The sequence below is a fragment of the Salmo trutta genome, chromosome 28 (assembly GCF_901001165.1).
Source record: "Salmo trutta chromosome 28, fSalTru1.1, whole genome shotgun sequence".
NCBI lineage: Eukaryota > Metazoa > Chordata > Actinopteri > Salmoniformes > Salmonidae > Salmo > Salmo trutta.
The window spans coordinates 1,271,580-1,288,497 of NC_042984.1; the positions used below are offsets into that span (position 1 = coordinate 1,271,580).

Below are 16,918 nucleotides of genomic sequence, written 5' to 3' on the forward strand. Positions count from 1 at the left end.
TTACTCTATGTGAATACTCTTTACTCTCTGTGAATACTCTTTACTCTCTGTGAATACTCTTTACTCTCTGTCAGTATACTCTTTACTCTGTCAGTATACTCTTTCCCCTACACACAAACTGTTACTCTCTGTGAATACTGTTACTCTAACAGATAGGCACTAAACACAAAATTCGGAATAATGACAGTAACTAATTCTCTCTCTCTCCCCCCAGAGATCTCAGCTTCAACAGTATTGCGTGGATTCACCCTGATGCCTTCATTTCGTTCCATTCTCTGACCAAGCTGTGAGTATACATACACACATATATCCCACGCACACCACCAAGCAAGTCAGGGAAACTTTGGTTCACCTTAATTAAAGCAACTCTTTAGGCCAACACTGACAGCGACTCTAGGAACTGAGAGGGAGGGAGGCAGGCAGGCAGGCAGGCAGGCAGGCAGGCAGGCAGGCAGGCAGGCAGACAGACAGACCAAATCAAATGTATTTATAAAGCCCTTCTTACATCAGCTGATATCTCAAAGTGCTGTACAAAAACACAGCCTAAAACACCAAACAGCAAGCAATGCAGGTGTAGAAGCACGGTGGCTAGGAAAAACTCCCTAGAAAGGCCAGAACCTAGGAAGAAACCTAGAGAGGAACCAGGCTATGAGGGGTGGCCAGTCCTCTTCTGGCTGTGTCGGGTGGAGATTATAACAGAACTTGGCCAAGATGTTCAAATGTTCATAAATGACCAGCATGGTCAAATAATAATAATCACAGTAGTTGTAGAGGGTGCAACAAGTCAGCACCTCAGGAGTAAATGTCAGTTGGCTTTTCATAGCTGATCATTCAGAGTATCTCTACCGCTCCTGCTGTCTCTAGAGAGTTGAAAAAAGCAGGTCTGGGACAGGTAGCACGTCCGGTGAACAGGTCAGGGTTCAATAGCTGCAGGCAGAACTGTTGAAACTGGAGCAGCAGCATGGCCAGGTGGACTGGGGACAGCAAGGAGTCATCATGCCAGGTAGTCCTGAGGCATGGTCCTAGGGCTCAGGTACTCCGAGAGAGAGAAAGAAAGAAAGAGAGAAAGAGAGAATTAGAGAGAGCATACTTAACCTCCCAAGGTGGGACGTCAACAGCCAGTGGAATGACGTGGCGCGAAATACAAATACCTCAAAAATGCTATAACTTCAATTTCTCAAACATATGACTATTTTACACCATTTTAAAGACAAGACTCTCGTTAATCTAACCACATTGTCCGATTTCAAAAAGGCTTCACAGCGAAAGAAAAACATTAGATTATGTCAGGAGAGTACCCTGCCAAAAATAATCGCACAGCTATTTTCAAAGCAAGCATATATGTCACAAAAACCAAAACCACAGCTAAATGCAGCACTAACCTTTGATGATCTTCATCAGATGACACTCCTAGGACATTATGTTATACAATACATGCATGTTTTGTTCAATCAAGTTCATATTTATATCAAAAACGAGCTTTTCACATTAGCATGTGATGTTCAGAACTAGCATACCCACCGCAAACTTCCGGTGAATTTACTAAATTACTCACGATTAACGTTCACAAAATACATAACAATTATTTTAAGAATTATAGATACAGAACTCCTTTATGCAACTGCGGTGTCAGATTTTAAAATAGCTTTTCGGCGAAAGCACATTTGCAATATTCTGAGTACATAGCCTGGCCATCACGGCTAGCTAATTTGACACCCACCAAGTTTGGCCCTCACCAAACTCAGATTTACTATAAGATAAATTGGATTACCTTTGCTGTTCTTCATCAGAATGTAATCCCAGGACTTCTACTTCAACAACAAATGTTGTTTTGGTTCCAAATAATCCATAGTTATATTCAAATACCTCCGTTTTGTTCGTGCGTTCAAGTCAGTATCCGAAGGGTGACGCGCGAGCGCATTTTGTGACAAAGAAATTCAAAATATTCCATTACCGTACTTCTAAGCATGTCAAACGCTGTTTAAAATCAATTTTTATGCTATTTTCCTCGTAAAATAGCGATAATATTCCAACCGGGCGACGTTGTATTCATTCAAAGGCTGAAAGAAAAAAATGGAGAATTTTCATGAACGTGCATCTCCAGTGTCACTGTTCCCAGCCTGACCACTCACAAACAGAGCTGCTGTACTTCGCCCAGAGACTTCAGACACCCCATTACACTTTCTGGCACCTTCTGAAAGCCAATGGAAGCCTTAGAAAATGTCATGTTACAGCAGAGATGCTGTATTTTCGATAGAGATGGCACAGAAGGAGAACAAATTGTCAGACAGGGCACTTCCTGTATGGAATCTTCTCAGGTTTTGGCCTGCCATATGCGTTCTGTTATACTCACAGACACCATTCAAACAGTTTTAGAAACTTTACAGTGTTTTCTATCCAAATCTACTAATTATATGCATATTCTTGTTTCTGGGCCAGAGTAGTAACCAGTTTAAATCGGGTACGTTTTTTATCTGGCCGTGAAAATACTGCCCCCTAGCCCCAACAGGTTAATTAAGCATGTCCCAGTTTAGGTCACCTAGCAGGACAAATTCAGACTTAGTGTATGGGGCCAGGAGAGAGCTTAGGGCAGGTAGGGTACAGGCCGGTGCTGAGGGAGGACGATAGCACCCAGCAACAGTCAACAAAGAGCTATTTGAAAGTTTCATGTATAAAACCAGCAAATCAAATTGTTTGGGGCACAGACTTGGTGGAGACAACCGAGCACTGAAGGTGATCCTTGGTAAAGATTGACACTCCACCAACTTTGGAAGATCTGTCTTGACGAAAAAGGTTGTAACCAGAAAGGTTTATCATCAGTTACTTGTGTTGGCTGAGACGACACAGAGGTACATGTAATCACATGAAAACCCTTTTCTCTCGAAGGAAACCCCTTTCTCTAGAAGGAAACCCCTTTCTCTAGAAGGAAACCCCTTTCCTCTAGAAGGAAGGAAACCCCTTTCTCTAGAAGGAACCCCCTTTCCTCTAGAAGGAAACCCCTTTCTCTAGAAGGAAACCCCTTTCCTCTAGAAGGAAACCCCTTTCTCTAGAAGGAAACCCCTTTCTCTAGAAGGAAACCCCTTTCTCTAGAAGGAAGGAAACCCCTTTCTCTAGAAGGAAGGAAACCCCTTTCTCTAGAAGGAAGGAAACCCCTTTCTCTAGAAGGAAGGAAACCCCTTTCTCTAGAAGGAAGGAAACCCCTTTCTCTAGAAGGAAACCCCTTTCCTCTAGAAGGAAACCCCTTTCTCTAGAAGGAACCCCCTTTCCTCTAGAAGGAAACCCCTTTCTCTAGAAGGAAGCCCCTTTCCTCTAGAAGGAAACCCCTTTCTCTAGAAGGAAACCCCTTTCTCTAGAAGGAAACCCCTTTCCTCTCGAAGGAAACCCCTTTCTCTAGAAGGAACCCCCTTTCTCTAGAAGGAACCCCCTTTCTCTAGAAGGAAACCCCTTTCCTCTAGAAGGAAGGAACCCCCTTTCCTCTAGAAGGAAGGAACCCCCTTTCCTCTAGAAGGAAACCCCTTTCCTCTAGAAGGAAGCCCCTTTCTCTAGAAGGAAACCCCTTTCCTCTAGAAGGAAACCCCTTTCCTCTAGAAGGAAACCCCTTTCTCTAGAAGGAACCCCCTTTCTCTAGAAGGAAACCCCTTTCCTCTAGAAGGAAGGAACCCCCTTTCCTCTAGAAGGAAGGAACCCCCTTTCCTCTAGAAGGAAACCCCTTTCTCTAGAAGGAAACCCCTTTCTCTAGAAGGAAACCCCTTTCTCTAGAAGGAAACCCCTTTCTCTAGAAGGAAGGAAACTCCTTTCTCTAGAAGGATGGAAACCCCTTTCTCTAGAAGGAAACCCCTTTCCTCTAGAAGGAAACCCCTTTCCTCTAGAAGGAAGCCCCTTTCCTCTAGAAGGAAACCCCTTTCTCTAGAAGGATGGAAGCCCCTTTCTCTAGAAGGAAACCCCTTTCCTCTAGAAGGAAACCCCTTTCTCTAGAAGGATGGAAGCCCCTTTCCTCTAGAAGGAAACCCCTTTCTCTAGAAGGAAACCCCTTTCCTCTAGAAGGAAACCCCTTTCTCTAGAAGGATGGAAGCCCCTTTCTCTAGAAGGAAACCCCTTTCTCTAGAAGGAAACCCCTTTCTCTAGAAGGAAACCCCTTTCTCTAGAAGGAAACCCCTTTCCTCTAGAAGGAACCCCCTTTCTCTAGAAGGAAACCCCTTTCCTCTAGAAGGAAACCCCTTTCCTCTAGAAGGAACCCCCTTTCCTCTAGAAGGAACCCCCTTTCTCTAGAAGGAAACCCCTTTCTCTAGAAGGAACCCCCTTTCTCTAGAAGGAAACCCCTTTCCTCTAGAAGGAAACCCCTTTCCTCTAGAAGGAACCCCCTTTCCTCTAGAAGGAACCCCCTTTCTCTAGAAGGAAACCCCTTTCTCTAGAAGGAAACCCCTTTCTCTAGAAGGAACCCCCTTTCTCTAGAAGGAACCCCCTTTCTCTAGAAGGAAACCCCTTTCTCTAGAAGGAAACCCCTTTCTCTAGAAGGAACCCCCTTTCTCTAGAAGGAAACCCCTTTCTCTAGAAGGAACCCCCTTTTCTCTAGAAGGAAACCCCTTTCTCTAGAAGGAAACCCCTTTCCTCTCGAAGGAAACCCCTTTCTCTAGAAGGAAACCCCTTTCTCTAGAAGGAAACCCCTTTCCTCTCGAAGGAAACCCCTTTCTCTAGAAGGAACCCCTTTCCTCTAGAAGGAAGGAAACCCCTTTCTCTAGAAGGAAACCCCTTTCCTCTAGAAGGAAACCCCTTTCCTCTAGAAGGAAGGAAACCCCTTTCCTCTAGAAGGAAGCCACTGTATTAGCAGAGAACAAATGACATGACGCTTACAAACATGCAAGGAGCACAGACCATGTTTGTGGATTTCACAGTAAGTGTTTTCATAATAATTTTATACATTACTGAAATCCCTCCCTCCCTTTACAGGGACCTGAGTGAGAACAGTCTGACATCACTTCCTGTGGGTGGTCTGGGAGGACTGACCCATCTGAAGCTGAAAGGAAACATGGAGCTCTATGAGGACTTCAGCCCTGAACTCTTCACCCGCATGAGGTATGACCCCTGACCCCAAACCTCTGATCCCTAACTCTTCCCACGGATAAGGTACGATGACCCCTAACTCTAACACCTGACCTCTGTCACTCAACCCTAACCCTTCAGCCCTGAACACTTCCCACGCAGACCCACAACGAATCCGCGCACGCATAATTCTTGACGGAAATGCCGCAAAAATTTCAAACAGAACGAATAGGATTTTAAAGCTAAAAATAAACTGCCAACTGATAGGAAATTTAAATAAAATGTACTTGTTGTTGAATTTATGTTTTTTTCCCCTCTGTTTTCATTTATGTATTTGAATCACCGAAAAGTGTAGCCCACTAAACCCACCAAAGCACCTCCCCTGTGTGATTGACAGCTGCAGGGTGCAGACAGCTCAGTGAGTGATTGACAGCTGCAGGGCTGCAGACAGCTCAGTGAGTGATTGACAGCTGCAGGGTGCAGACAGCTCAGTGAGTGATTGACAGCTGTAGGGTGCAGACAGCTCAGTGAGTGATTGACAGCTGCAGGGCTGCAGACAGCTCAGTGAGTGATTGACAGCTGCAGGGTGCAGACAGCTCAGTGAGTGATTGACAGCTGCAGGGTGCAGACAGCTCAGTGAGTGATTGACAGCTGCAGGGTGCAGACAGCTCAGTGAGTGATTGACAGCTGCAGGGTGCAGACAGCTCAGTGAGTGATTGACAGCTGCAGGGCTGCAGACAGCTCAGTGAGTGATTGACAGCTGCAGGGTTGCAGACAGCTCAGTGAGTGATTGACAGCTGCAGGGTGCAGACAGCTCAGTGAGTGATTGACAGCTGCAGGGCTGCAGACAGCTCAGTGAGTGATTGACAGCTGCAGGGCTGCAGACAGCTCAGTGAGTGATTGACAGCTGCAGGGTTGCAGACAGCTCAGTGAGTGATTGACAGCTGCAGGGTGCAGACAGCTCAGTGAGTGATTGACAGCTGCAGGGTTGCAGACAGCTCAGTGAGTGAGTGACAGCTACAGGGTTGCAGACAGCTCAGTGAGTGATTGACTGCTGTCTGAGGAGAAAAATATCTAGCAGACCTGGCTTTCTTGGATTAAGGAAACTTTACCACTGTGGCCCAAGCTGTCATTTCCTGTCTCAACAACAATTGGGTTGACTTTAACAACGTGTGGGCTTTTGTAAGCGACGACGGTGTTCTGTCAGGCTCCCCAGCGTCAATCTGGAGAAGAGAGCATTCACGCTGGGTAATGAACATTCTCCTGTGATGTCTGTGTACATGGATATGCTCACCGAATTCACTACGACCTTACCAGAAACGGCCAAGCGTGTCCAGGACATTTCATCAGCTCCTTTTCAAAGCAACAAACTAAAACACATCTAACGTTGTAAGATTGAGTCTGTGACGTAGTTGTAGGTAGAGCGAGAGCATAACGGAGTACAATTCGATTGGTGGTTCAAGTTCATGTGCTTTTTAAATCAGTTCAGAGCCATAGGTTTGAACATTTGTTGATATTCTTTGCAAGCTAGTGAGTATAGGTCAGCAGTGGGGAGTTACTGCTTCCTACAAGAGCACAAAATGTGTAAGCTATATTTTAAGCTGTCTTTGAAAAGCCAGTCGGGTAAAAAAGCTTTGTCTTAATTAAAGGGGCAGTATTGTATTTTGAGACAGGCTTGACTATGAAAATAAGCCAATAGTCAGAGGGGTAGTCTACATCTCTGAATGGTAATAATAATGAATTGTATTTTGTAAAGTGAGGTCTTGCATCATACAAACACAATAAAATGCAATTTACAGTCACCTATTTGGCCCATGGTGTTAACCACATATAGACAGACTACTGTAGACCTGAACACCTCATATAGACTACTGTAGGCCTGAACACCTCATATAGACTACTGTAGACCTGAACACCTCATATAGACTACTGTAGACCTGAACACTTCATATAGACTACTGTAGACCTGAACACCTGAACACCTCATATAGACAGACTACTGTAGGCCTGAACACCACATATAGACAGACTACTGTAGACCTGAACACCTCATATAGACAGACTACTGTAGACCTGAACACCTCATATAGACTACTGTAGACCTGATCACCTCATATAGACTACTGTAGACCTGAACACCTCATATAGACTACTGTAGGCCTGAACACCTGAACACCTCATATAGACTACTGTAGACCTGAACACCTCATATAGACTACTGTAGACCTGAACACCTCATATAGACTACTGTAGGTCTGTATTTAACACCTCATATAGACTACTGTAGGCCTGAACACCTCATATAGACTACTGTAGACCTGAACACTTCATATAGACTACTGTAGACCTGAACACCTCATATAGACTACTGTAGGCCTGAACACCTGAACACCTCATATAGACTACTGTAGACCTGAACACCTCATATAGACTACTGTAGACCTGAACACCTCATATAGACTACTGTAGGTCTGTATTTAACACCTCATATAGACTACTGTAGGCCTGAACACCTCATATAGACTACTGTAGACCTGAACACTTCATATAGACTACTATAGACCTGAACACCTCATATAGACTACTGTAGGCCTGAACACCTCATATAGACTACTGTAGACCTGAACACTTCCTATAGACAGACTACTGTAGACCTGAACACCTCATATAGACTACTGTAGTCCTGAACACCTCATATAGACTACTGTAGACCTGATCACCTCATATAGACTACTATAGACCTGAACACCTCATATAGACTACTGTAGGCCTGAACACCTCATATAGACTACTGTAGACCTGAACACCTGAACACCTCATATAGACTACTGTAGACCTGAACACCTCATATAGACTATTGTAGACCTGAACACCTCATATAGACTACTGTAGGTCTGTATTTAACACCTCATATAGTCTACTGTAGACCTGAACACCTCATATAGACTACTGTAGACCTGAACACCTCATATAGACTACTGTAGACCTGAACACCTCATATAGACTACTGTAGACCTGAACACCTCATATAGACTACTGTAGGCCTGAACACCACATATAGACTACTGTAGGCCTGAACACCTCATATAGACTACTGTAGACCTGAACACCTCATATAGACTACTGTAGACCTGCATTGAACACCTCTCTCTCTCTCTCTCTCTCTCTCTCTCTCAGGGTGGTAGAGATGCCGTATGCATACCAGTGCTGTGTCTACGGGTCATGTGACAGCTATAAGTCCATCAGCCAACTGGAGACTGAGCAGAGCAGTGAGGAGGAGGAGCTAGACCAGAGGACCGTCGCCCTATACCCCATCCACACAGACACACTCTGTAAGAACCCGTCGCCCTATACCCCATCCACACAGACACACTCTGTAAGAACCCGTCGCCCTATACCCCATCCGCACAGACACACTCTGTAAGAACCCGTCGCCCTATACCCCATCCACACACACACACTCTATAAGAACCGTCGCCCTATACCCCATCCACACAGACACACTCTGTAAGAACCCGTCGCCCTATACCCCATCCGCACAGACACACTCTGTAAGAACCCGTCGCCCTATACCCCATCCACACACACACACTCTATAAGAACCGTCGCCCTATACCCCATCCACACACACACACTCTATAAGAACCGTCGCCCTATACCCCATCCGCACAGACACACTCTGTAAGAACCCGTCGCCCTATACCCCATCCACACAGACACACTCTGTAAGAACCCGTCGCCCTATACCCCATCCACACACACACACTCTATAAGAACCGTCGCCCTATACCCCATCCACACAGACACACTCTGTAAGAACCCGTCGCCCTATACCCCATCCACACACACACACTCTGTAAGAACCCGTCGCCCTATACCCCATCCGCACAGACACACTCTGTAAGAACACACACACGCATAGCGCACGCACACATACTGTAAGAACGAACACACACACACACACACACTAGGTTTCGGGGTCAGGGCAGGGTAACAGGCTAATGCTCTGTCTGTGAGTCTGGAACAGATGCTGTTTCTAACATGTCCGAGCCCTACTTAGATACCTGGCACAGCAACACACACTCTATAGACTCCATTATCTTATCTATAGACCATTACCTTATCTATAGACTCCATTATCTTATCTACAGACTCCATTACCTTATCTATAGACTCCATTATCTTATATATAGACCCCATTATCTTATCTATAGTCTCTATTACCTTATCTATAGACTCCATTATCTTATCTATAGACCATTACCTTATCTATATACCATTACATTATCAAAAGACCATTACCATATCTATAGTCTCTATTACCTTATCTATAGACTCAAATCTCGTATCTATAGACTACATTACCTTATCTATAGACTTCCTTATCTTGCATATAGACTCCCTTATGTCATCTATAGACTACATTATCTTATTTATTGATTTCATTATCTTATCAACAGACTACATTATCTTATCTATAAACTCCATTATCGTAGCTATAGACTTCATTACATTTTCGATAGATTTCATTATCTTATCTAAGGACCCCAATTATCTTATATATACACTCCATTATCATATATATACTCCATGATCTTATCGATAGACTCCATTATCTTATCTAAAGACCATTACCTTATCTATAGACTTCATTACCTTATCTATATACTTCATTATCGTATCTATATACTTCATTATCTTATCTATAGACTCCATTATCTTACCCATTAACTGACTTGTCTGTTCTGTTGTTTATTCAGATGACCCGGACCTGGAGGACCTCCAGATGGAATTACAGGAATCTAAACTACAGACTAACATCCAGTGCTCTCCTGTACCAGGTACACACACCACTGTTTAATACACCTGTACCAGGTATACACACCACTGTTTAATACACCTGTACCAGGTACACACACCAATGTTTAATACACCTGTACCAGGTACACACACACCAATGTTTAATACACCTGTACCAGGTACACACCACTGTTTAATACACCTGTACCAGGTACACACACCAATGTTTAATACACCTGTACCAGGTACACACCACTGTTTAATACACCTGTACCAGGTACACACCACTGTTTAATACACCTGTACCAGGTACACACACCACTGTTTAATACACCTGTACCAGGTACACACACCACTGTTTAATACACCTGTACCAGGTACACACCACTGTTTAATACACCTGTACCAGGTACACACCACTGTTTAATACACCTGTACCAGGTACACACCACTGTTTAATACACCTGTACCAGGTACACACGCCACTGTTTAACATACCTGTACCAGGTATACACACCACTGTTTAACACACCTGTACCAGGTACACACGCCACTGTTTAATACACCTGTACCAGGTACACACACCACTGTTTAATATACCTGTACCAGGTACACACACCACTGTTTAATACACCTGTACCAGGTACACACGCCACTGTTTAATATACCTGTACCAGGTACACACACCACTGTTTAATACACCTGTACCAGGTACACACACCACTGTTTAATACACCTGTACCAGGTACACACACCACTGTTTAATACACCTGTACCAGGTACACACGCCACTGTTTAATACACCTGTACCAGGTACACACACCACTGTTTAATACACCTGTACCAGGTACACACACCACTGTTTAATACACCTGTACCAGGTACACACACCACTGTTTAATACACCTGTACCAGGTACACACACCACTGTTTAATACACCTGTACCAGGTACACACACCACTGTTTAATACACCTGTACCAGGTACACACACCACTGTTTAATACACCTGTACCAGGTACACACCACTGTTTAATTCACCTGTACCAGGTACACACCACTGACATTTTGTTACGTTACAGCCTTATTCTAAAATGGATTCAATAAAACGTTCCCCTCATCAATCTACACACAATACCCCATAATGACATCACAATACCCCATAATGACATCACAATACCCCATAATGACATCACAATACCCCATAATGACAAAGGGAAAACAGGTTTTTAGAAATGTTTGCAAATGTATTAAAATTCAAAAACTGATATACCTTATTTACATAAGTATTCAGACCCTTTGATATGAGACTCTAAATTGAGCTCAGGTTCATCCTGTTTCCGTTGATCATCCTTGAGATGTTTCTACAACTTGATTGTAGTCCACCTGTGGTAAATTCAATTGATTGGACATGATTTGGAAAGGCACACACCTGTCTATATAAGGTCCCACATTTGACAGTGCATGTCAGTCCAAAAATGAAGCCATGCGGTCGAGACAGGATTGTGTCAAGGCACAAACCGTTCTGCAGCATTGAAGGTCCCCAAGAACACAGTGGCCTCCATCATTCTTAAATTGAAGAAGTTTGGAACCAGCAAGACTTTTCCTAGAGCTGGCCGCCCTACCAAACTGAGAAATTTGGGGAGAAGGTCCTTGGTCAGGGAGGTGACCAAGATCCTGATGGTCACTCTGACAGAGCTCCAGAGTTCCTCTGTGGAGATGGGAGAACTTTCCAGAAGGACAACCATCTCTGCAGCACTCCACCAATCAGGCCTTTATGGTAGAGTGGCCAGACGGAAGCCACTCCTCCGTAAAAGGCACATGACAGCCCGCTTGGAGTTTACCAAAAGGCACCTAAAGGACTCATACCGTTAGAAACAAGATTCTCTGGTCTGATGAAACCAAGATTGAACGCTTTGGCCTGAATGCCAAGCGTCACGTCTGGAGGAAACCTGGCACCCTCCCTACGGTGAAGCATGGTGGTGGCAGCGTCATGCTGTGGGGATGTTTTTCAGTGGCAGGGACTGGGAGACTAGTCAGGATCGAGGGAAAGAAGAATGGAGCAAAGCACAGAGAAATCTTTGATGAAAACCTGCCCCAGAGTTCTCAGGAATTCAGACTGGGGCGAAGGTTCACATTCCAACAGCACAACGACCCTAAGCACACAGCCAAGACAACGCAGGAGTGGCTTCGGGAAAACTCTCTGAATGTCCTTGAGTACAGCAACGCTCCCCATCCAACCTGACAGAGCTTGAGAGGATCTGCAGAGAAGAATGGGAGAAACTCCCCAAATACAGGTGTGCCAAGCTTGTAGCGTCATACCTGTTAGCAGTTGATGTTATTCTTTAATAACACAGACCCCAAAGCAAATCAGGGGGAGGAAAATAGGTTTATTTGAAGAGGACAAATCATACAGGGAGGTAGATGGTCATTCTGGAGTGATTCTCTCTCCAGTGATTCTCTCTCCAGTGATTCTCTCCAGTGATTCTCTCCCCAGTGATTCTCTCTCCAGTGATTCTCTCTCCAGTGATTCTCTCCAGTGATTCTCTCTCCAGTGATTCTCTCCAGTGATTCTCTCCAGTGATTCTCTCTCCAGTGATTCTCTCCAGTGATTCTCTCCAGTGATTCTCTCCAGTGATTCTCTCTCCAGTGATTCTCTCCAGTGATTCTCTCTCCAGTGATTCTCTCTCCAGTGATTCTCTCTCCAGTGATTCTCTCTCCAGTGATTCTCTCCAGTGATTCTCTCTCCAGTGATTCTCTCCAGTGATTCTCTCTCCAGTGATTCTCTCTCCAGTGATTCTCTCTCCAGTGATTCTCTCCAGTGATTCTCTCTCCAGTGATTCTCTCTCCAGTGATTCTCTCTCCAGTGATTCTCTCTCCAGTGATTCTCTCCAGTGATTCTCTCTCCAGTGATTCTCTCTCCAGTGAATCTCTCTCCACAGAACAAAGGGACAGGATGTAGTTTTATAACCCAGCCCTAGCCTGTGGTTGACCAATTAGAATTCCTTGCAATTAAACTGGGCCAATGGCCAAATAACAAGTAACCTATTTCAGAAGGCAAATTCCTCCCATGTCTCTGATCCATTGCTCATTAATTCCCTATTCCAGGAAAAAAACACTATTTCCATTGATCGTTGGTACTCTATTGACTTTTAGACCTCTGCGTTGTGTATTTATCTTGGAAATATTCTTACATACCCAAGAAGGCTCAAGGCTGTAATCACTGCTAAAGGTGCTTTAACAAAGTACTGAGTAAAGAGACGGAATACTTATGTAAATGTGATATTTTAGTTCTTTATTTGAAAAACATTTCCAAACATTTGCAAGCAACTCCTCCTTTGGTCGTCTCTCCTTCCAGTTCTCAGCTGCCAATGATTGGAACGAACTACAAAAATCTCTAAAACTGGAAACACTTATCTCCCTCACTAGCTTTAAGCACCAGCTGTCAGAGCAGCTCACAGATCTCTGCACCTGTACATAGCCCATCTTTAATTGAGCCCAAACTACTACCTTTTCCCCTACTGTATTTATTTATTTTATTTATTTTGCTCCTTTGCACCATATTATTTATATTTTAACTTTTAACTTTCTTCAAACTACAAATCTACCATTCCAGTGTTTTTTCTTGCCATACTTTATTACTTTGCCACCATGGCATTTTTTTGCCTTTACCTCCATTATCTCACATCATTTGCTCACATTGTATATAGTCTTATTTTTTTCTACTGCATCATTGATTGTATGTTGTTTTACTCCATGTGTAACTCTGTGTTTTTGTATGTTGTCGAACTGCTTTGCTTTATCTTGGCCAGGTCGCAATTGTAAATGAGAACTTGTTCTCAACTTGCCTACCTGGTTAAATAAAGGTGAAATAAAAATAAAAAAAATAAAAATTTTTTTTTTTTTTTTTATAAAAACCTGTTTTGGTTTTGTCATTATGGGGTATTGTGATGTCATTATGGGGTATTGTGATGTCATTATGGGGTATTGTGATGTCATTATGGGGTTTTGTGATGTCATTATGGGGTATTGTGATGTCATTATGGGGTATTGTGATGTCATTATGGGGTGTTGTGTGCAGATTGATGAGGGGAAAAAACAATTGAATCCATTTTAGAATAAGGCTGTAACCTAACAAAATGTGGAAAAAGTCAAGAGGTCTGAATACTTTGCTAATGCACCTATTGTTAAAAGTATGTCTCTCTCACCTTTTCTCGCCCGCCTAGGTCCGTTCCGGCCATGTGACTCCCTGCTAGGCAGCTGGTTGGTCCGTGTGGGCCTGTGGTGCATCTCCATCGTGTCTCTACTTGGGAACTCTCTCTTGCTGCTGTCGCTCTTCGGTTCGGTGGGCTATCTCTCCCCGCTGCGGTTCACCACCGCCTGCATGGCCGCTGCCAACCTCCTAACCGGCGTATGCACATGCACGCTTGCCCTCGTGGACGCCGTCACGCTGGGAGAATTTGGTCGCCACGGCGCCCGCTGGGAGTCGGGTCCCGGTTGCCAGGTGACTGGGTGGGTGTGGGTGTTTGCGTCCGAGGCGAGCGTGCTGCTGTTGACCCTGGCGGCCGTGCAGTGTGGCGTGAGCGTGACGTGCGCACGGGCCTACGGGAAGTCGCCGTCACACGGGAGCGTCCGTACGTGCGCATTCTTCTGCCTCACCCTCTCTCTCACCCTGGCGTCCCTCCCTCTGGTCAATGTGGGGGAGTACGGTTCCTCCCCTCTCTGCCTGCCCTCCCCCCTGCATCCCCCTTCCTCCCATCTCCCCTCCTCTCTAGGCTTCCCTCTCTCTCTGATCATGATGAATACTCTGTGTCTGCTAATAGTGACAGTCTCCTACATCCGTCTGTACTGGGAGCTGCTGAGAGGAGAGTGTGAGGGGCTGTGGGACTGTAGCATGATTAAACACATCACCTGGTTGATCTTCATTAACGGTCTCCTCTATATCCCAGTAGCCTTCCTGTCTCTCTGCTCCCTGCTGGGGCTGCTTTCTCTGGGAGAGGAGGTGCTGAAGGCTGTCTTACTCCTTCTCCAACCCCTCCCCTCCTGCATCAACCCGCTCCTCTTCCTCCTATTCACACGAGACCACACCCACTTCTTGTTCTGGCCGCATCCCAAGGCACGCCCCGAGTTACACCGGGACCGTACACTTGAAGATTCGCTGGTCTCTGTGGACACAGAGAAGAGCTTGTGTTCTGATTTGTCGACGCAGGTGTCACTCGCCGAGGCTGACGCCCTCTACGGTGGAAGCCCAGCCCTCCAACCCAGGATGGATCCAATCAGATTCTCCCACTGCTCTTCTTCCTCCTCCTCCTCCTCCTCCTCGGTTCCTCTGATCCCCTGTCAGACACCTTCCCCCAGCCTGAGAGAAAGAGAGATGGAGAGTGAAAGAGAGAGGGAAAGAGATATGGAGAGAGAGAGAGGGAGACAGAGTGGGAAGGTATGAATCACTAAACTACAATGGGACACAAATCTCAGTTGTAAAGCACCGCTGGCTGGGACCCTACGAGACTTTATAAACCAACACATTCCCTACTGCCTCCTTCTTTCTCCTCCCTTCTCCCCTCCCTCCTCTCTCCTTCCGTCCCTCCTCTCCTCTTCCCTCCCTCCTCTCTCTCTCTCTCTCTCTCTCTCTCCATCCGTCCCTCACTCATAAGGGGACCATTACAGAAGAACAGCGGCAGGGGGCTTTTGAAAGAGCATCAGTCCTGGAGAAAGCATCTTCATTAATAACGTCAGCATCGCTCCACAAAGAGACATCGTACAACACTATTTGAAGAGTCTACTACTAAGCATATCACTAAGGCCTCAATTCAATCCAACCTACATCTACTACCAGGGTGACCAGACTGGTCTTGGGTACTGTATAAAACCTCCATCTACCAGGGTGACCAGACTGGTCTTGGGTACTGTATAAAACCTACATCTACTAGCAGGGTGACCAGACTGGTCTTGGGTACTGTATAAAACCTACATCTACTACCAGGGTGACCAGACAGGTCTTGGGTACTGTATAAAACCTACATCTACTACCAGGGTGACCAGACTGGTCTTGGGTACTGTATAAAACCTACATCTACTACCAGGGTGACCAGACAGGTCTTGGGTACTGTATAAAACCTACATCTACTACCAGGGTGACCAGACTGGTCTTGGGTACTGTATAAAACCTACATCTACTACCAGGGTGACCAGACTGGTCTTGGGTACTGTATAAAACCTACATCTACTACCAGGGTGACCAGACTGGTCTTGGGTACTGTATAAAACCTACATCGACTACCAGGGTGACCAGACTGGTCTTGGGTACTGTATAAAACCTACATCTACTACCAGGGTGACCAGACTGGTCTTGGGTACTGTATAAAACCTACATCTACTACCAGGGTGACCAGACAGGTCTTGGGTACTGTATAAAACCTACATCTACTACCAGGGTGACCAGACTGGTCTTGGGTACTGTATAAAACCTACATCTACTACCAGGGTGACCAGACTGGTCTTGGGTACTGTATAAAACCTACATCTACTACCAGGGTGACCAGACTGGTCTTGGGTACTGTATAAAACCTACATCTACTACCAGGGTGACCAGACTGGTCTTGGGTACTGTATAAAACCTACATCGACTACCAGGGTGACCAGACTGGTCTTGGGTACTGTATAAAACCTACATCTACTACCAGGGTGACCAGACTGGTCTTGGGTACTGTATAAAACCTCCATCTACTACCAGGGTGACCAGACTGGTCTTGGGTACTGTATAAAACCTACATCGACTACCAGGGTGACCAGACTGGTCTTGGGTACTGTATAAAACCTACATCGACTACCAGGGTGACCAGACTGGTCTTGGGTACTGTATAAAACCTACATCGACTACCAGGGTGACCAGACTGGTCTTGGGTACTGTATAAAACCTACATCTACTACCAAGGTGACCAGACAGGTCTTGGGTACTGTATAAAACCTACATCTACTACCAGGGTGACCAGACTGGTCTTGGGTACTGTATAAAACCTACATCTACTACCAGGGTGACCAGACTGGTCTTGGGTACTGTATAAAACCTACATCTACTA

The 16,918-nt window shown here is 45.2% G+C and overlaps 1 protein-coding gene across 1 annotated transcript in view; it reads left to right on the forward strand.

The window, feature by feature from the left end:
• lgr6 (leucine-rich repeat containing G protein-coupled receptor 6) overlaps positions 1 to 16,321 on the forward strand; it is a 60,126-nt gene extending 43,805 nt beyond the window's left edge. Inside the window, 5 exon segments of the mRNA XM_029718248.1 lie at positions 215 to 286; positions 4,948 to 5,073; positions 8,218 to 8,372; positions 9,801 to 9,881; positions 14,066 to 16,321. Of these exon segments, the coding sequence (XP_029574108.1) occupies positions 215 to 286; positions 4,948 to 5,073; positions 8,218 to 8,372; positions 9,801 to 9,881; positions 14,066 to 15,282 (1,651 nt within the window). The 3' untranslated portion in view covers positions 15,283 to 16,321.
• The last annotated feature ends 597 nt before the right edge of the window (positions 16,322 to 16,918 follow it).